The sequence below is a fragment of the Herpailurus yagouaroundi genome, unplaced genomic scaffold (genome assembly GCF_014898765.1).
Source record: "Herpailurus yagouaroundi ecotype Mexico unplaced genomic scaffold, PumYag 192, whole genome shotgun sequence".
NCBI classification, from domain to species: Eukaryota; Metazoa; Chordata; class Mammalia; order Carnivora; family Felidae; genus Herpailurus; species Herpailurus yagouaroundi.
In genome coordinates, this window is record NW_024412423.1 from 2,193,015 (window position 1) to 2,213,473 (window position 20,459).

Sequence of the window (20,459 nt, forward strand, 5' to 3'; positions counted from 1 at the left end):
GGAAGGAAGGAAGGAAGGAAGGAAGGAAGGAAGGAAGGAAGGAAGGCAGGCAAGCTGGCTGGCTGGATGACTGGATCGCAGACAGGTGCGTGCATGGATGGACGGATGGATGGACAAATGGATTGATGAACGGTTGCATGGAAGAACAGATGGATGGATAGATAGACGAGTTGGGTTGATGAACAGTTGGGTGGATGGGTGGATGGCAGGAAGGAAGGATGGTTGGATGGAAAGACAGATGAGGTAATTGTACCAACAGTTGGATGCATGAGAGGGTAGCTGAATTAGTGGGTGGACAAACACATGATGGTTGAGCAGACAAGTGTGAAGGAATGAAAGAAGTAACACGATTGAGGAGTTGCCCGGTGATGTGTGCAGCATTAAAGGATAGAAGAATGAACTGACCACCTGCATGGACAAGTTGTTGAATGAACGAACAAGCCAAGCCATTAACGGCTGGAGGGATAATGGATAGTCAGGGGCAGCGGCCCCGGGCACGGCAGGTGCTGAGCTTGGAGGGCTCTGCCCTCTGGGAAGAGTGACAGCACATGTGCCCCTACCCGAGCTGAGAGGCACCAGCGACCCTCAAGTCCCCCGTCTCCCTCATGCAGGGGACTGCGCTGTGTGGCTTCCTTAGGGCTGGCCAGAGCAACCCTCATTAAAAGCTGACAGATTTGTGCATATACCCTCCCGGCTACCCACAGCTCTGCTCAGCCCCATAGGCCCCTCTGCCCCCAAAGCCTTAGGGAAGCCGGAAGGGGAACCAGCCCAGTCCTCCTCGCTCATGCCTGTTCTTTCTCCACCTTTTTTTCTCCAGGGACTTCCAGGCCCCAAAGGGGAAAAGGTAAGTGATGCCGGATGCTGTCCAGATGCAGATGTGATAAAGGATGCCAGAAACCCGTCTCCAGACCCCAGCTCCAGAGTGTGGCCTTGGGGACATCACATCCTCTCCTAGAGCCTCAGTTTCCCCATCTGTAAAGTAGGGCTACTAGTGCCTCCCTCATAATGGTTACACGGCTTATATTTAACAATTTAAAGTGCCAGGGGGTTAAATTGGAGTTCTCCCAGCACCAGAGCATGACAAAGCTCAAAGCACAGTCTGCCCAGAATGAGGAGTTTCCAAAGGAAGTCCCTGCCTGTGAAAAGGGGGGTGCCAGGAGAGCCAGGGACAGGGGGGTGAACAGTCCCTGTAGATGGGATTCTTTGTGAGGAGTGCACCCCCACCCCAGGAAAACAGATGGCAGAGAGCTGCCCCTGTGAACTTTACACCCCTTGTGAGAAAGGCTTTCCTGGCATTTGGCGCTGAATGTCACAGCAGACCCCTGGAGGGCTGGGGCCTCCAAGTGTCTCAGAAGGGAGGGCGAGAGAGGGGAGACCTGTGTGTCCCACAGTGGGATCAGAGCAGGGAGGGACCAGAGCAGACCTAGGTGTGGCGGGATGCTTCTAGGGAATGGCTGGGCGAAGCTGGGCCACATCCACCCCAGCACCAACCCCGCCCCCCGCCCCCGCCGCGATGTGCCCACGGAATAAGGGCAGCCAAGGCTCCAGTCCACCATCAGAGCTGTGCAAGGCACAGGACCCGGTGCTCAGGGCGTCAGGTTAGCATTAGGGCTCCGCCGTCAACTGTACAGCTTTGGATGCGTTGGCCTCAGTTTCTCCATCTGTAAGTGAAAGCAACCTCACAGAGCCAAGGGGGAAGACTGCACGAGGTAATGGTCTGAGCAGGGCAGGTGCCGGGATTATTTCCCTCAGGCTCTGGCTGAATGAGGAAGGCAGAGGCTTTGAAACCAGAGAGAAATTGGTGTCTTGGCATCTATCACTTAGTAACATACTGCCCCAAAACTTGGGGACTTAAAACAATGATTCAGGTAATCATCAACACTCGCTGTTCTAAAGTTTCAGGATCCCAAGAGGACGCAGTGGGAGCAGCTGGTCTCTGCCCCCACCGTGTTTTGGGGACTGGCAACAGACAACAGAGTGCCCAGTTCCACGCCCTGGGTGTGCTAGCTGTGTGACCTCGGGCAGGTGACTTAGCCTCTCTGTGCCTCAGTGTCCTCATTGGAAATGGAGATAAAAATAGAGCCTGCATGTTACGGTTGTTAGAATTCAGTGAGACTATGTACATAAAACACTGAGCGCAGGGTAAATGCTCAAAACATCTGATAAAGCAATAATAGTAGCAGTGATCTGTCTTCCGGTATTTTGTTCTCAGGGTGCACCAGGAGACTTCGGCCCCCGGGTAAGAACGGAGCAAGACCCCCTCACCCACCCACCCAGTTTGTTTTGTTTTATAATAAGGCATATCTAGCTTTCTTCCAGATCCCTTTATACCTTATGGCAGAAAGAGGTGCCCGCGGTCTCTGCCCATGTTCTATCCTTTGTGGTTTCACTTAAGTGGCCACGGGCTGGAAGCCCCAGGCCCTGGTCTGGCTGAGATCATAGATGGGTGTCTCTAGCTGACAGACATCCCAGTCATACTTATCACCATGGATGGCGGGGGGGCGTGGGGGAGGGATGTGGGACAGTGGGGCTAGCACTGGCCCCAGAACGGAGACTAACCTTCCTGAGGGTGACTGGCACCCCAGGAAGTGGCTGCCACTTATCAGCCAAGTAACCTTGAGCAACTCAGTTTCCCCTCTGAGACTCAGTTTCTGCAACTGTGGGGAGGGGGTGGTGACAGACCCTACCCCAAGCTGCTGTGGCAAAGATTCATTGCAGACATAAAAGTAGGCACCCAGGACTCAGCGTGGGGACAATAGGTCCCCTGGCCCTCAGAGCCCCCAGGGTCCAAGGGACTCAGAAGTGCCTCCTGCCAAACCTGGGGTCTCTTCAAAGAAGCAGAGCAAGTGGTGGGGTCTCTTCGACGAAGCAGCATGGAGACCCCGGGTGGGGTGGCCCCAACAAAGCAGATCTCAGCAGAGGGCCACTTAAATGGCCCTAAATGCGTGTCCCCACCATTCCTACCACAACCAGGGCAGAGGCCTGACCGCCCACGGAAAGGCAGTGGAGTGGTGGGTTCCTACTTGCTTTCAAGAAGTTTAGGGAGTGGAGGTTGTAGCCAGTGAGTGAGTCACCCCCCAGCCAGCCTCTGCAAGCATTGGATGGAGCGGGGGCGGGGGGGGGGGGTGGCGAAGGTGGCAGGATGCAAAGAGGAGGCAGCTCAGCGCCAAGTGATGGCTGGGCTCCAATCCCTCCAGCCTCGAGGCTCTGAGCCTGGTTTGTGCAATAAGACCAGGAGGGCCCACATCACAGGTGGTCGTGAGCATGAGCTGAGAGCAGCCGGCTGGCCAGGCTGAGTCCCCAGGACAGAGCTTGTTCTGTGCTGAGCCTTTGGAGGGCAAGGCCCCCCGAAAGCTGGCAAGGTGGCCCCGAAGTCAAAGAAAGGGCACCTGTGTGGAGCTTTGTGGCTGCCGAGAAAAATCTTTTGGTTTGCTTGCTGTTGGGTGTGTGAAAGCTGGTACTCTAAGTGGGGATGCCCACTCCTCAACAGACTAGAACTCTGCTGGCCTGGGGGGTCATGAAAGAGAGATTCTTTCTGAAGCCCTCCCTTCGCTCTTCGTGGATGTCCTCTTGTCCCAGTGTTCCAGCCACTTCTGAAACAGCCTCCACCCTTGAAAGTTCTGTGGTTTAAAACGACAATGTGCCACGGTCTCTCAGGACCCCTTGGGTTGGTGGGGGTAGGCGATCTCCCTCATCGCAGGCAGAGGCTGCTGGGCCTGTAGTCCAAGGTGATGGCACGCCCCATGGCCACAGTTGACGAGGCTGTTGCCTGGGAGCTCGGCTGGGGAGGGTCTCTGTGCATCAAGCCTTCTCCCAGCCTGGCAGTGGGCTTCCTAGAGGGGCATCCCCAAACTAGCATCCCAGGAGGCCAGAAACGTAACGGTCGGGCCAGTTAAGAGCTATATCTGGAATGGACGCGGTATCACTTCCACTGTATATTATTGGTCCCATCAGTCACGGGGCCCAACCAGAGTCAAGGTGGGGAAAGGGGAACAGGCCCCAGATCCTGATGGGGAGAGGGGGGGACGCCCATTGCAAGGGGCCTGCGGGATGGGAACGAGCGTAGCGGCCATCTTTGTGGAGAACGTTCTTGGCCTCTCCCAATCACTCGGCTGGGTTAAGCGGCTTTGCCTCTTCTGAATCACCCTTCTGCCTTCCTGACCACACAACCCGTTTGCTGACTAGATGGTTTTCCCACGACTCAATCCGGGCTTTATAAGTAGAGACCATCACATGTACAGTCGCCGCATCTTCAAGGTAGCCTGGCCCACTGGTGTGTCTGCTCCTGCTGGCTTGCGTGTTCCCTTGACTCACTCCTGCATTTCCAACGTTAGACCTCAGCCATCCGATCCCAGGGCACACACAAGGCGGCTGGCCAGCCTCACACCCTGAGTAACTCAAGGGAAGAGCCTAAAAAACCTGTCCTGGGGCCTGTTCAAGTGTCTAAACTCATTTTCTGCCCCAACAAGTAGAGTCCAGACCAGTGGTGCCCATCGTGGGGGCCCCAGGCTGTGAAAGGAACAATGGGGTGTCTTCGAATTCTTCCTGATACAGCGGAAAATGAAATAGGAATTACCCACCTCCATCACCACCCATGGCTGGCTGAGCTAACCACACCAATGGGTTTCTTTACACTGGACTGGAATTGTAGCCCCTTAGTCATGCCCCCGGCAGGGTCAGACCTGAGTGGGGGACATTGAGAGCTTCGGTTAATTTTTTAATTGGGAAAAACAAATGAACTGTGTCTTAGGTGCAGCTGGCTGAAGAGGTGAACTTTCCTATCATGGGGTCCGTGGATTTAAAAAAATGTCCAAAAGGCCTTGCTCTCCTCAATGGCCAGAGGAGCCTTTCCCAGCTCTGAAACCCTGGGTAAACAATTACCCTTGCTGTTCCTGACCACTCCGTCTGTGAAATGGGACAATAGCAGTGTCTCAGCCAGGTGGTCACAAGGGTTGGGTGAGACACCTTCTGGGAAGTCCTAGCTCGTCGGCACTGGGCACACAGCAGAGGCCACCTCTTCCAGAGGCTTCTTCTTTTCTTGGTTATGGGGAGTTTGGGAGCTGCTGACACTGTGAGTCAAGCAGGCCCCATTACTATACCCTGTGCCAGTGCTGGGCAGGTACCACTGGGGTAGCAGAAAGTGCCGGGGGCACAGTGATCCTCCCTCATTGTAGGCAGGGCCTCGAGGTGAGGGCTCTGGCTGCCTGAGGTCTGACCCAGTACTAACATCAGGTCCTTGAGTCAGGGATAGGATGCTGCATGACAGAGACTGTGTGGCCCTTCATTGCTCTTTTTATGTATTTTTTTAAGTTTATTTATTTATTTTGAGAGAGAGAGAGAGAGACAGGGAGAGAGAGAAAATCCCAAGCAGGTTCCGCATTGTCAGCGTAGAGCCCGACAGGGGCTCAAACTCATGAATCATGAGATCATGACCTGAACGGAAACCAAGAGTCAGACACTTAACCGACTGAGCCACCCAGATGCTCCTCTTTTTAACTTTTATTCTGAGATCGTTGCAGGTCAACAATTAGTTGTAAGAAATAATACCCCAGAGGGGCACCTGGGTGGCTCAGTCGATTGAGCGGCTCAGGTCATGATCTTACGGTTCGTGAGTTCGAGCCCCACATAAGGCTCTGTGCTGACAGCTCAGAGCCTGGAGCCTGCCTTGGATTCTGTGTCTCCCCTCTCTCTGCTCCTCCCCCACTCATGCTCAGTCTCTCTCTCTCTCTCTCTCTCTCTCTCTCTCTCTCTCTCTCTCCCCCCCCGGGCCTGCCTCCCTCTTTCTCTCTCTCAAAAATAAATAAACATTAAAAAAAAAAAAACAGAAATAATACCCCTTGTCCCGTTCTCCACTCCCCCCCCCCCCCCCCTGGCAATGTCTTGCCTCACTCAAGTACGAGCTTATAACCAGGAAATGGATACAGTCTACCTGCCTTATTTGGATTTTACCCGTTATATTCACCTGGGGGGTGTTTAAGTCTGGGCAGTGCTATCACGCTTGTAGATTCCTGAACCACATGCAGAGACCCCCTCATGGTGGCCTTGCCCAGCTACACTCCCTCCCCACCCCATCCCTAACCCCCAGCAACCATTAATCTGTGCTCCACCTGTATGACATTTCCATGTCAACAATGTCATGTAGATGCAGCCACACAGTATGTAGCCTTTCGAGATTGGTTCTGTTCCCTCAGCGTGATGCCCTCGAGATGCATCCAAGTTACTGCACGCGTCCGTACTTTGTCCCTTTGCACTTACTGCTGAGCAGTGTTCTGTGATATGGTTGTATCCCTGTCGGTTAACCCTTCACCCATTGGGTCGCTACATTGGGTTGTTTCCGGTTTGGGGCCATTACACGTAAAGCTGCTGTGAACACTTGTGTGCAGGTTTTGCGTGAGCCCGAGCGCTCATTGCTCTGCATAGGTGCCCAGAAGCGCACCTCCAGCACCTAATAAATCAGGAGCTGCCCAATGGGGAAGGTCCTTCGGGAGGCGTGCAGCGCCCTCTCCAGGAAGAAGGGGGCCAGTGGGGCCCACGTGCTAGCTCCCACATCCAACGTGTCTCCACTCTCAACTGAACACCAGAGCTGGGCTCCAGGCACCGGGAGCTGGGAAGATGGCACATTCCTCGGAGGGGAAGGGTCCTGTTAGCCTCTTAGGTCAGAGTACAAGGGCTTGTCCCTTCGTGTGGCCACCAAGAAGCGGCAAGAAGCGCAGTGACAAGGCGCTTCCCTCTGAGCCCGCTCCAGCTGGGGAAGGGAAGGCACGGGCCTGTCCATCCGCAGACGCTTCTCTCTGGAGACTGGAGCCCCTTTCCTTCCCCTCCCGGTGAGCCACGCACCATGTCTTCCAGGGAGACCAAGGGCAAGACGGAGCTGCTGGGCCTCCGGGGCCCCCTGGACCCCCTGGGGTCCGAGGCCCTCCTGGTGACACTGGGAAAGATGGCCCCAGGGGAGCACAAGGCCCAGAGGTAAGAGAGGGCATGGAGGTGGAAACACCCCGGTCCTGCACCTACCAAAACCCTAACCCCTGACCCAGAAACAACCCCAGCCCCAGCCCTGTCCCCAGTCCAGACCCAGATCCACGCCTAACCCCAACCCCAACCCCAGCCCTCACCCAGACACTTACCCCACTCCAGCCTTATACTTACCGCCATCCAAGACCTTGACCCCAAACTCATTCCCAAATCCTGGTCCACCCCAAATAGAACCAGAGGCCCTGAACCTGATATCGGTTGTGATTTCACTCCCATTCCTAACCCTGGCCCTGAGACCCACATGTGGGCGCTTCTTCCGGCAGATTTACCAAGCCCTGTTCCTCCCTCGCTCACTCTTTCTCATTCTCTCTCGCTTTCCCACCTCCAGTACTAACTAGCTAGGCTCAGCTGTCCTCCTATAGTTCTACCCAAACCCCGAAGGCCAGACTTCATGTCCTTCCCCTTCCCCCAACACAGGGACGCAGGCCTGTCCTTCCCATCCCGTGCAGATCCAGCTCCTCTACCAAACTGTCCCTTCTCAGGGCACCTACTCAGTTGACTCATCCATGCCTACTCACGTTGGGCGCGTAACTCCCTGAGCCTCGACCTTCTCATCTGTGAAGTGGGAACAATGGAACCCGCTCTTCAGGGGTTTGGTCAAGATGACACGACATGAGAGACTACTTGGAGCCCCAGTACAGGGCCTGGTGGGGGGAGTGGGCTCAGCCCCTGCACTTCTCATCCCCTGCATCCCCTCCAGAGGCTCTCCTCTTCTGCCCCCTCAGGGTCCCAAAGGAGAGGCTGGACGAGACGGCGAGATGGTCAGTATCCAGGGCATTTCAGAGGCCTGGGCTGCTAGGCCCATGGTTGCAGGCCTGGAAGCCCCTGTCCCGCTTACAGCCGCACTGGGGGTGTGCGCGTGCGGGCAGCACCCCTGCCCTCCCGCCCTGTCACCAGCATCAGGGAACCGATGGGCCAGGCCCCCAGCCCCACGTCCCTGGGAGGGAGCCCACAGCCCACTGCACTGCTTGAGATCTGGTGCAGAAGTGGCCGTAGACATGGGGAAGGGTCAGGCCTAGAGCAGGCAGCACAGCCCCGCCTCCTGCCGTCTAGCACCTGGTGTCACCCTTTATAAAATTACCAGAAGAAGAACCTCCCCAAAGCAGCCTCCAGTATCCCATTTAATATTTTCTCTTCTCTTGTTCCAGGGCCTGAAGGGACCCCCAGGGCCCAAGGTGGGTGCTCCTTACTCCGTGTCCCCTGCCCCAGGCCTGGGAGGGATGGGCTCCCTACCCCACTGCCCCCTCCCCATGACAGCTGTCCCTCCCCACCCCCTGTCCCCTGCCGTGAACAGCACCTGCAGGGGTGGGAGGGCAAGCTGTGGTTTTCCCTGAAGGAAAAGGGCTTTCATTACTTCTCTCATCTCAGAACCACCCTCTGAGGCTGGGGCTTCACACCCCCCACTTGCAAAAGTAGTGACTTGCCCAGGATCATTCAGCTTGTGGGGGAGGGAGTCAGGAATGGAGTGGAGTGGAGTCCAAGGCTGTCAGCCCCAGCATCCGTGTGCACCTGTCTGTGGGCCCGGGATCTCTAGGCTGTCCTCAGTCATCAAGGCCACTTCTCCCAGAGGAACAGGTGGCCTGGTGTCTGGGCCGTGCTCTGAGGGCTCTGACCTCTCTCTTGCACCCCCTTACCCCCTCCTCAGGGTGAGCCTGGCATTCCTGGAAAGAAGGTGAGGGGGCCCCCTGTGGGGTATGTGGGAAGAGGCTGGAGAGAAGGGCAGGGCTCCCAGTGGGGCCGGGCCGGGGGGGGGGGGTGCGACCACAGGAAAGTCCTCACATATGGGTCCTCTGTCCTCTGTCTCTGAAGCCAGGATCTTGTTCATTTATCCACTTACTCCCTCATCCTTTCCTTTCCTCAAACACAGCAAATTTGTTCCCAGTTCACAGCCCTAGACAGTGGTTCTCAAAGTGAGGTTCTAGGACCAGCAGTATCCTCAGAGCTCCAGGCACCCCCGGATGTTGTCATTTATGATCAATCCATATTTAGTCTCAGTCCTCCCTGTCTCTGGAGCAGACTCCTAAAACTCATGGAATGTCCTGAGGGATGAACCTAATTTGAAGGTGTCTATTGTCATGTGATGAGGCGATGTTGGGCCCCCACCTGAGGATGGGGGGGTGGTTGCCTGGAGAACCTTTGGAAGGTTGGGAATTTCAGGCTCACCCCCTGCATTGAGGGAAGGGGAGAGGGGCTGGAGGTTGAACTGACCTCACCAGTGGCCGGCGATTTAATCATACGTGCCTGTGCAGTGAAGCTCCATAAACACCCAGAAGCATGGGGTTCCGAGAGCTTCCGGGTCGGTGAGCACGTGGAGACTTGGGGAGAGTGGCGCTCCTGGAGAGGGCCCGGAAGCCCCACGCGCTGTCCTAGTACCCTGCCAGATGCATATCTTCCATCTGGCTGTTTCTGAGTTACAGCCTTTTTAATAAACCGGTAATCTAGTAAGTAAAGTGTTTCTCTGGGTTCTGGGAGCCGCTGTAGCAAAGCTGATGGAACCCAAGGAGCAGGTGGTGGGAATCTTCACTCTATGGCCAGTTGATGAGAAGTAAAAGTGGCAACAGGCTTACTCCTGGTGCCTGGAGTGTGCAGGTTGGGGACAGCCAGCGGGAGAGTCCTGGAGGACTGGCCCCTTAACCGGTGCCATCTGACACTCTCGAAATTGGTAGACACGTATCAGAATTAGGCTGAATTGCAGGACACCTGGCTGGTGTCAGAGAATGGCTTGGTGGTGTGGACACACCCCACCCCCATCAGAATTGGTGACCAGAACTTTTAGACCCGGTCTGTTCAACAGGCCCCTGGGTGACTCTGACAGGCACTCAAGTTTGGGAACCGTTGACCTGGAATGATCTTTCCCCACCTGTTCCCAGGCCAAGTCTCCAAACAGCTGTCCCCTCCCCCAGGAGACCATTCCTCCAAGCCCCTTCATCCTGCCACCCTCTTACATTCCCTTTCCACCACTGCCTCCACCTCTTGGCATGGTGCTATGTGCTTATCTGGATATTTCTTTGTCCTCAACCCCTGTCACCCATTGAGCGGGGACCCTATCTGCACAGAGAGTGCTCATAAGATATTTGTTTGTTTGTTTGTTTGTTTGTTTTAAAGTTTATTTATTTTGAGAGAGAGGTAGAGAGAGAGTCTCAAGCAGGCTCCATGCTGTCAGTGCAGAGCCTAATGCGGGACTTGATCCTCCAAACCATGGGATCGTGACCTGAGCCGAAATCAAGAGTCAGAAGCTCAACCAACTGAGACATCCAGGGGCCCCATGACATTTGTTGACTAAAGGAACAAATCCCTCTCTCCTCCACCTGCCCATCTGCCTTCCTTCTGCACACACCTGCTGACACAGGCTCTGGGCTGGCCCTGGGGGACCTGCCCCACCCCTGTCCTGACCCAGTGTGACCAGTGTTGGTGCCAGCAGAGGATTGGTGTGCTGGGGAGCGCAGGGTGGGGGAGACGTCCAAAGCCTATATGCCCAGCCTGAGGGCTGCAGCCTCAGCCTCTCTTTCCACAGGGAGATGACGGGACGCCAAGCCAGCCAGGGCTCCCTGGACCTCCAGGGCCCAAGGTAGGTACATGTGCCTCCCCCCAGAAGGCCCCTTGCCTCCCCTCTGCCTGGTGAAGCCCCTGGCTGGCCCTTTCCAATGTGGGGGCATGTGCTGATGCCCGGGGCAAGCCAGAGAGGCAATAGGAAGGCCCTGGGCCCCACTTGCACCAGGCGGGGCATCCCATCCGGTCATTTGCCTCCCCTCATACCCTCAGGCCCTCCCAGTTCCCATCTCAGGTGGCCCTTACTCTATCCTGTCCCCAGGCTAGGAACAGGGTATCATCCTTGCTCTCCCAAACCATAGAGATGGCCAGTCAGCCTCCAAAATGTCTCTTGAGCCCCTGAGCTGCCCTAACTATGCACCAAGACCCACACCAGAAAAGTTGGCCATGGTCTGGAGTCCCCAGGGCTGGGGAGAGTCCTGAGGCCCATCTCCCCTCAACCCCAGGGGGGCTCAGGCACGTTCCCCAGGAGCCCCTGAAAGCCAGCAGGCCCAGGTAGCCCCGAGCTGGCCCCTGGTGCTCACTCGCTGTGAAATGTCTCTGTTGCAGGGCGAGCCAGGGAGTGTGGGGCCTCCAGGAGAAAACGGTGTGGACGGCGCCCCAGGGCCAAAGGTGCCTTACAGTGCGCGACTCAGACCAGTGTCCCCATCATGGGGACACCTCCCTGTGGCTTCACCTCCAATTTGCCCTTTGAAGTGGGGAGTCCCGGGAGGGCTTGGGTCCTAGTGTCTCATTCCTCAGGCTGTCAGAGGCCGGCCTGGGGCCTGGGTGGCCAGTGGGTCTGGGTGAGTGACAAGGCCTCCACCGAGCTCAGCTTTGTGGCTGTCATCTTGTAGCCCTCCTTCAGTGGCCCATCTCTCCACACCATGGGGCCAGAGGAGGGTCCCATAGGTGCTCCTTCCATGATCCCTGTTCCTGGAGTGCCAGTCACAAAAATTAGTCCCTTAGGGCCCCAGCATGTGAGCCCTGCGCTTTTTGCTGAAGAGAAGACTGGAGGGGGTGTGGGGCAGCCATGCATAGACGGCCGCAACCTCGTGTCTCCACAGGGAGAGCCTGGCCAGCAAGGTGCCGATGGAGCCACAGGGCTGCGGGTAAGCAGTCTCCCCTCTGGCCACACCGAGAGGACCCAGGGGCCCAGGTTCTTCAGAAGCCCCTGTCCCCCAGACGACCCCAGAGGAGCTCCAGAAAATGGGAGTCTTTTTTTTTTTTTTTGATAATTCATCAGCGTTTTTTTTTTAAGGTTATTTATTTATTTTGAGAGAGACAGAGAGAGTGGGGGTAGAGAGAGAGAGGGAGAGAGAGAATCCCAAGCAGGCTCCGTGCAGCGTGGAGCCTGATGCCAGGCTCGGACTCAACGAACCGCGAGATCATGACCTGAGCCGAAACCAAGAGTCAGGCGCTTAACCAAGCCACCCAGGTGCCCCTCAATGGTTCACTTATGGATGTGTGAAAACAAGTCCTCCCCACGTGAGTGTCTGTCCTCCTAGAGTCTTTTCTTCTCATAGTTAAGCATAGACCTTCTATCTGTCCCCTGTGGCGTTACCTTACCCCTGCGGGGTGCCTTGCCCCACATCGAGGCTCAGGCTTAAGGTTCGTCCCCATCTCCAGAAGCAGGGCTGGTCTCAGATCGTTTGTGACCAGCCCCTATCAACCCACCTTTAGGTTGACATCCAGAGTCCTGTCCTCTGCTCTGTGGCTTCTGGCCATCACGTTCCCTCATGCTCCTGGAGGCTGCTTTTCTCCACAAAACAAGGCCAGGCGCACAGCCTGGTCATGCAGGTGGCCGGGCTGGATTAGGCGCTGAGCGTGGGATTCTGTGTGAACCATACAGTTCCATACAGGCCATGACCGTGCGGGTAGCTGGCAAATGAGGCCCTGAACGGGGTGTCTCCGCCCTCTGCAGGGGCCTAGCCCCAGGCCTGACCAGAGTGTTGCCAGCAGAGGGCAGCCTGGGATGGAGGGAGGTTCAGAGAGTCAGGGCAGGACGGTCGTGTCCATGCAGGAACATGTAAGCCTGGGCGTCCGTGTGCTGGTTACTAGTGCATGGTGCGTGCAGCCTCTGTCAGAGGCAGGGAAACGGAGGCCCCAGGGGAAGATCCAAGGGGAAGATCCAGCTGGCACATTTCGTATTGGTCGTCATAGCGTTTGGGGGTTTGGGGAGTGTGTTTATTTTTGCTTGTTTGCCAACATCTAAAAATCTGAAGAACCTGGGGCACCTGGGTGGCTCAGTCGGTTAAGCATCAGACTTGACCTCGGCTCAGGTCACGATCTTGTCATTTGGGAGATCGAACCCCATGTCGGGCTCTTGTGCTGGAAGCGCAGAGCCTTCTTGGGATTCTCTCTCTCCCTGCTCCTTCCCTGCTCATTCTCTCTCTCTCTCTCTCTCAAAATAAATAAACATTTTGTAAAAATCTGAAGAACTTCCCATCAAAATTAGACTTTCTGTTTTCCCTGGAGGACTCCCAAGATAAGGCCTCAGTGGACTTCAATTCACACCTGAATTGCAGCCGGACCAGGCAGGGGATGATCCCTCATTGCTTCAGAGCCCCCTTCCCTCCCTGATGCCCACTGCCTGGGCCCCCCGAGCATTTTGCCAGTGAACGGGGTCCCAGTGCCCAAGTAGATTCTGGAGTATGGGCTTGCGGGGGTCCCACCAGGTTACAGCTCAAGTTACACGGACCGTCGTGCGGGCCAGATTCCCAGGTTCTCTGGCTGAGACACAGACCTGAAAACCGCGGCCCTTCCCTGAAATGCTCACTCTTCCTCCTGCCTTAGGGTCCCCCGGGCCTCAAGGGCGAGCAAGGAGACACAGTGGTGATTGACTACGATGGCAGGATCTTGGATGCCCTGAAGGTGGGTTCCTGGAAGGGCCAGGATACACCCCTGTTGTTCATTTCCTGAGGGGACAACCACATACTTTTCATGTTAATCTTGCACGTTTTTTTCACTGTTTCTTTATTTATTTATTTTGAGACAGAGAGAGAGAGGGAGCACAAGCAGGAAAGGGGCAGAGAAAGAGAGGGAGAGAGAGAGAATCCTACGCAGACTCCAGGCTGTCAGCGCAGAGCCCGACGCAGGGCTCGATCTCACAAACCATGAGATCATGACCTGAGCGGAAACCAAGAGTCAGACACTTCACCCAATGAGTTGCCCAGGCGCCCCAATCCTGCACTTCCTTATACAAAGAACCAAGGGCAGCTTGGCACAAAGACCCCCAACTCCACCAGGTGCACCCAATAAGGAAATCAGTGCTATGCTGAGACCCACCCGATGCTAAGAGCTGCTGGGAACATGGATTATGTGGCCCCCAGCTCCCCGGTGGCCAAAGCAAAAAAGGGAAGCTCCCCACTCAGGGGCAGGAAGCAGATCATTTCCTGATGTCCAGTCTCAGCAGGCTTCCCAGGGAACCCAGGCCAGAGGGCTAGGTCTTCTAAGAGCTGTCGGTAGAGGTTGACAATGGCACAGCCTGCTTCAAGGAGCTTCGGGAGATGCCTGGGGCCTCTGAGCCCTGTCTGGGGCCAGACCAACTGGGGGCCCATCACCAGTGGAGAGAGAGGTTGGGTGCTAGCTGCTCACGGCTCCCAGGGAGGGAAGCTAGGGAGGGGGAGGGGAGGGGCAGTCATCAGAGACCACACGGGGCCTCGGCACCTGACCCTACCTGAGCCCCATTCCAGTTATCTCCCACGGGCCTCAGGGAAGTTCAAGCTGAAGTTCAAGTGGCCGGCCCCAGGCCTGCATGGTGTGTTGCAGCCCAAGGGCACGCATGGGCATGGTGTGCCCCAGCCCCGCTTGGAGAAGCAACCTGAGTATAGGGAGGCAGGAAGTAGATTTTGGATGCCAGGCTGGAATGATGCCTCCAGCTGATGGGCACAGGCTGCCACAGTTGGTTCTTGAGCAGAGACGTAATATTAAAAATACATATTATGGGGGCAGGGGGTGCCTGGGTGGCTCCGTTGGTTGAGCATCCAACTTCGGCTCTGGTCACGATCTCACGGTTTGTGGGTTCGAGCCCCATGTCGGGCTCGCTGCTGTTGGCACAGGACCTGCTTCCGATCCTTTGTCTCCCTCTTTCTTTCGGCTCCTCCCCCATTTGTGCTCTCTGTCAAAAATAAATAAACACTAAAAAAAAAAAAACTTTAAAAAATACATATTTTGAGCAGGCTAGCCGGGGAATTGTGTGGAAGGTGAATCAAAGTGTGGAGGGGGGGCAGCTGGAGGCAGGGAGGCCATAGTGGGGTGGGGGTGGGCTCTGGGCCTGGGTGGGTGGAATGGAGGAGGATAGGAAGACCAGAGATGTCTCAACAAAGGTGCCAGCAAGAAGGGGACAGGTTGCTGGGGTGAGGGGCTGGGCAGGGTGCCTCTGGAAGGTGACAGATGAGCCATGGTGGGCAGGCAGCCTGTGGGAAGCCTGGGTGGGAGCGGGAGCTGGGGAGCAGGGTCAGACCTAGAGACACCATCCCCTACCCGTGAGGCCCAGGACTCACGGGAGGGGCAGAGAGGGCAGTGCTGGACCACTGTGAGGGATACAGTTTTTGTCCGGCCTTGAATGCCAGCAGGGGATTTATGCTTGCTTCAAGGGGCAACAGGGAGCTCTTGCAGGATCTTGAGCAGGGGAGTGTTGTGAAGAAATCTGTCTTTGGGGGATACTAGCTCTGAAGGCAGAGGGACCCTCTGTGGCAGTAGACACTGTGGTATCTCACCCAGTGCCTGTGCCGGCGCCCTGCCCCCTCGCAAGACAAGAGGGCCTGACCTGACAGGGTGGGAAGCAGGCTGTGAGGGTCCTTGACCCTCCTCCAGGCCAGCCGGACACAGCCCCAATCCCCGGGGTGGAAGAGGTGAGCTAGCAACAAGGGGGACACTTTGCCTGAACACTGACCAGCTTGACTTTCACATACAGGGTCCTCCCGGGCCACAGGGGCCCCCAGGGCCACCAGGGATCCCCGGAGCCAAGGTCAGTTCACGGGCAGTTGTGTGGCCTCACCCCGAGCCCCTTATCTCCAGCACCCGCCTCCCCTCTCCTCTCTGCCATGCTCACTCTGCTTCTCTCCTGGCATCCCAGCCTGGCTTCTAGGGGCTCAGGGAAAGCGGCCCTGCTCCTTCCTAACCTAGCTGGCCGCCTTCCTCCCAGCCCTAGCTCCTCCCCGGGAAGCCTCATTCACACATGTAAACCCTGGAGACATCCCCAAGTCCCATAGATTACATAGCCTGTACACATCATTTACACCCTGCTTAGTCAGCGCAGGAGAAAGAGCCTAAGACTTGGGAATCAGGCAAGATCTGGTCCCAGCCTGGGCTATGTGGCCTGGAATGGGTCATTTAATCCTCTGACCCTCAGTTTCCAAACCTGTAACCTCCCAGACTATGGATTATAGCCCTGGGCTGCATCTGCTCATTGGAGCTGAGGAAACGAGAAGAACAGGGGGGCAATGCCTGGCACGCGGCGGGGCACCCCGTGGCCACCATCCTGGACCTGACTAACTCCAGGGACCCGACCCAGGGACACTGTGCTGAACCGGCGGTGGGGGGTGGGGGGGCAGCCCAGCCATAAGTCCCTCTCCAGGACCACAGGACACCGTAACCCCCCCTTGCTTTCTATTCCCTCCTAGGGCGAGCTGGGACTGCCTGGTGCCCCGGGAATCGATGGAGAGAAGGTCTCTGGGCCTTTTTATTTGGTTGGCAATGCTGGTGCCTAGTGTGGGGCTTCGTGTGTGCCTGTGTTCGTGCATGTTATGTGTGTGTGCGTCCATGTGTGCATGAGTGCACGTGTGTGTGTGTGTGTGTGTACAGAGCTAGAGAGGGGCCACATTACAGAGTGTGCTGCCTGTGTGCATGTCCTGAGTCTGCCCTTAGGCCTCAGGCAAGCTGCTCATTTTCCAGCAGCCTCGTTTCGGTTCCTCGCCCGGAGGTGAGGGTGGTAACAGCTGTGAGAGGTAACTAATTCTGTGTGTGGAAAACAGAGCAGGGTGGGTGCCTGGCACAACATAGCAGAGTCTTCGAGTGGTAGCTAATGTTACCGCTGCTATCAGTACTCTTAGTGTCCCTGTAAGTGTATATCTGCGTGTGATCCTACTGACACACCACAGTGCCAGGGGCGTCGCCGGGAGTGTCTTTAGTGCTGGGTCCCTAGTGTGCCCACCTTGGACAGTATGTGATTGGTTGAGAGAGGGAATGAGTGGCCAGAAGGGGCACTGAGTGGATGATGGATTGTACGGGGGGGGTTGGGGGCTCCCACCACCAGCTTCTGAGATGTGAGCGCAGGGTTGACCCCAAGCCCCGTAAGTGCCCCCTCAGGGGCTGCGCAGTCCCCCGAACCCCACCTCTCCACGCACTGGCCCACCCTGCGCCCCGTCTTCATTCGGGCTCCTCATTGCACTTACCTGGACCAGGGGCCCAGGATAAAGAAGTGGGGGTCTGGCCTGGCCAGGACTAAGCTCTGGGAACCCGCTGGGGTGGGGAAGGGAGCCTGCTAGCCTCACCAACCCCTTGTTCTTGTGGCTCACAGGGTCCCAAAGGAGCTAAAGGCGACCCAGGAGAGGTGGGGCCGGCCGGACCCAAAGGGGAGGCAGGCGAGATGGGCCTGTCGGGCCTCCCGGTAGGTGTGGCTGGGTCCCCCCTGTTTGCCCACGTGGGGCTCTAAGGCAGGTGCATGCCCACCACAGCAGCTACAGGGGCGGGAGGGGGGCAGCTGGGGCCCTGCCAGCACCACCACCACCACCACCCCCAGCCCAGGGTCACCGAGCCTTTGAAAGGAAGCTCTGACAGTCCATGCTGCTCAGACCCTCTGAGCCCCATCTCCTCCTCCATATAAGGACTTACCGCCTGCTTCCCGAGGCCTCCGCAAAGGTGGAGCCCAGCTGGCGGGTGGTTAGGTCACACACGCTGACCTCTCAAGTTCGCATCCGGCTCTGTCTCCTGCTGACTCTGGAACCCTGCACGAGCATCCTAAGCCCCCTGGGCCTCCATTTCCTCACCTCCAAAATGGGGGTGATAATCTCCCACTTGTGAGGGCATGCACGACAGGCCTGAGAAGGGTGGCTGGCGGGTGATAAATGCCCACTATCACCATCATAGTGGCTGGACCGGAAGAGTGTGGGGTTCAAGCAGCCCCCAGATGCCACCTCTTCACGTCTGGTGTCCATCCATGAGGCTCCCTCAGCTAGAGAGGTGGTACCAGGTTTGAACCCGGGTCTTTGCTTCCAGAGCCCACAATTTATACCACTATCAATGTGCTCTCCCCAAACCCCCTGTGCTGGGCACCCGGAACGTGTCACTGATTCAGGGAAAATACTTCATGCTACAAAGGCCAACTCACCGCTGAGGCTGGAGGCCTCATGGGGAAGGCAGGGGAAGTGCTGACCACCATGGTGGGGATTTTGATGATGGACGGAAAGGGCTGAAGGCCATCCTGTCCTGCAGGGCGCCGACGGCCCCAAGGGGGAGAAGGGAGAGTCGGCATCTGACAACCTACGGGAGAGCCTGGTAAGGGGGCTGTTGAGGACCAGGGTCCTAGCTTAGACCGGCTGCAGCCCCAAACCTTGGGACAGAAAGGCCACCTGGCCTGAGCCAACCAAAGGGCAGCGAGGGAGGGGGAGGGGGAGCCTCGGCTGTGTCCTCCAACTGAGGCCCCTCTGAGAACCCAAAGGCCAGCCCCTGGGCTCCCCACTAGGCAGTGTGCCCTTCTGGGGGCAGGAAGGAGACTCGTCCCAGTGGCTCAGGGCGCAGCACCCCCAGGAGTGCTCATCCAATGTGTTCAAGTATGGGTGGGTGACATATGACGGGGAGAGGGGTGGTGGTGACTAATCCACCTCTGACTGCTTCCTAGGCTCAGATCATAGTGGAGCCAGGGCCCCCAGGCCCCCCTGGTCCCCCAGGCCCCATGGTAAGAACATTTGGCTTAAAGTAGCTGGGACATGCAGAGGGTGGTGAGCCCAGGCCTAGAGCTGTGGCCCAGGGGATGATGGGATTTCTCGGTGGGGAAGGGGCCACATCAAGCAATATGGCAGAGCCTGGGTCTGGGCTTGGGAGGCCACAGAGGTCAGGGCCATGGAGGCCAGTGAGTGGCCCATGAGCCTTTGTGACCCACTGTAAGAAGAACCTGGCTCCGAGCACTGGACCCAGCCTGATGGCCTTTCTGATTTGCTCTCTCCTCCTCCAGGGCCTTCAGGGAATCCAGGGTCCCAAGGTGAGCTGTGGGGCATGGGTGGAAACCCCCCTACTCACTTCAGACCCACAGCCTGGACAGTTCCAGAAAGCCTTGCTAATGGGCAGCGAGGGCCCCACACTGGGCTCCAGACCAGCTCCGCATTATCCCAGGGCCTGAATGTTCAGAATCCCCTGGAGTACAACCTCCCTGATGTCCTTGGAGCCAGCATCCCCTGCCCCCCACTGGGGCTCTGTCCCCCTGCCCAAGCACTAGTCTGCTGCCTCATGCACACATCCGTCTTAACTGCCCCCATCCTGGACATGAAGTCTTGGGCGTCGTGTGTATTACATAATGTCATGTCCTCTGCTCTTAAATTAAAACCGTGAATGTGGCCTGCCCACGTGCCCTGCCTGGAGGAGGCCAGCTGGCCTCCCTGTTTGCCATGCCTGGCTTCTCTCTCATGCACCCTGGGGGAGAGACTACCTCTCCATTCCCCCAGCCCAGAGGCCGGCAGGACTTGGTCATGATTCCCACCAGCTGAGTGGGGCCAAGCATGTGGCTGACCAGATGGGCTGCTTCTGGTTCTGTTTTGTCCCAAGGGCCTCCCCAGATCGTGTTTAGAAGAGGCAGCTTCTGTTAGGGACAAGGTCCAAGGCTGGGGCTCAGAAACCCGACTGGTCCTCAGCTCTGCTGCTTCTTGGCTGTGTGGCTGCGCCCATCCCTGCCCCTCTCTCTTGCCTCTCTTTTCTCATCTGTGAAATGGGTGTGACCGCAACAATCTCCTGTGATGACCCATGGGTGGGGAAAGGTAAAGTGCACACACTCATAGTTCATTCCAATTATGTGCACTGGAAGGAAGCTGGGGTCAAGTCCCTGAGAGCCTGGAGTCTGTCCCTCTGCCCTGCATCCCCGCCTGTCACTGAGGCCCCAAGCTTTCCTGTCCTGCTGTCTCTCTGACCCCTCCCCACTGACTGCTGTCTCCTCTTGGCTTGCAGGGCTTGGACGGAGCAAAGGGAGAGAAGGGCGTGTCAGGGGAGAGAGGCCCCAGCGGCCTGCCTGTGAGTGTCATGAGCCTTGTCCATCCTTCCAGGCTGCTAATTCCTATAACTGTCATGCTTCTTGACCCATTCCTTTTCCACCCAGGGGCCAGCTGGCCCGCCGGGCCTTATTGGACTGCCAGGAACCAAAGGAGAGAAGGTAACCACCCTCCTTTAACGCCCCCCAAGTATGGCCACATGTTTGTTGTGTCGCTCGGCCTTGGTGGCTCAACCCCTGACACCACACTGTCCCGGGGCCAGAAATCGGGCTTGAGGACAATTCACAAGGCTGCACATCCCAGCCATTAGTGCTCCCGGTACCCCCTCCCCAGCCCCCTCACATCTTTCTTTGTCTCTCCTCAGGGAAGACCCGGGGAGCCGGGCCTGGATGTAAGTATCTCATCATTCCCTGTGATCAGGCTCTTCTTGTGTGTAGCTTCTGACCCCGTGCTGGCCATACAGTCACCTGATCTGCGACTTGGATGTGACCCCCTTCTCCAGGGTTGAAACTCCAAGTTCCCCCTGTGTCCTCAATGCCAAGTCTAGTTCATAGCCCAGAGTAGGTACTTGATGGGTGGATGATGGGTGGATGGACCGATGAATCGATGATGGATATATGGATGATGGTGGATGGACAGATGGACAGATGGATGGGTGATAGGTGGATGGATGTTGGATATATGGATGATGGATGGATG

The 20,459-nt window shown here is 56.9% G+C and overlaps 1 protein-coding gene across 1 annotated transcript in view; it reads left to right on the forward strand.

The window, feature by feature from the left end:
* The window catches only part of COL23A1 (collagen type XXIII alpha 1 chain), a gene marked incomplete at its 5' end in the record, with an annotated part of 354,617 nt that overhangs the window by 327,331 nt on the left and 6,827 nt on the right, over positions 1–20,459 (forward strand). Inside the window, 19 exons of the mRNA XM_040444718.1 lie at positions 818–844; positions 2,213–2,239; positions 6,850–6,966; positions 7,758–7,793; positions 8,181–8,207; positions 8,678–8,704; positions 10,547–10,600; positions 11,131–11,193; positions 11,628–11,672; positions 13,357–13,434; positions 15,479–15,532; positions 16,188–16,232; positions 17,084–17,173; positions 17,998–18,060; positions 18,404–18,460; positions 18,737–18,763; positions 19,720–19,782; positions 19,868–19,921; positions 20,125–20,151. Of these exons, the coding sequence (XP_040300652.1) occupies positions 818–844; positions 2,213–2,239; positions 6,850–6,966; positions 7,758–7,793; positions 8,181–8,207; positions 8,678–8,704; positions 10,547–10,600; positions 11,131–11,193; positions 11,628–11,672; positions 13,357–13,434; positions 15,479–15,532; positions 16,188–16,232; positions 17,084–17,173; positions 17,998–18,060; positions 18,404–18,460; positions 18,737–18,763; positions 19,720–19,782; positions 19,868–19,921; positions 20,125–20,151 (981 nt within the window). The remainder of the gene's footprint in view (positions 1–817; positions 845–2,212; positions 2,240–6,849; positions 6,967–7,757; positions 7,794–8,180; positions 8,208–8,677; positions 8,705–10,546; positions 10,601–11,130; positions 11,194–11,627; positions 11,673–13,356; positions 13,435–15,478; positions 15,533–16,187; positions 16,233–17,083; positions 17,174–17,997; positions 18,061–18,403; positions 18,461–18,736; positions 18,764–19,719; positions 19,783–19,867; positions 19,922–20,124; positions 20,152–20,459) is intronic.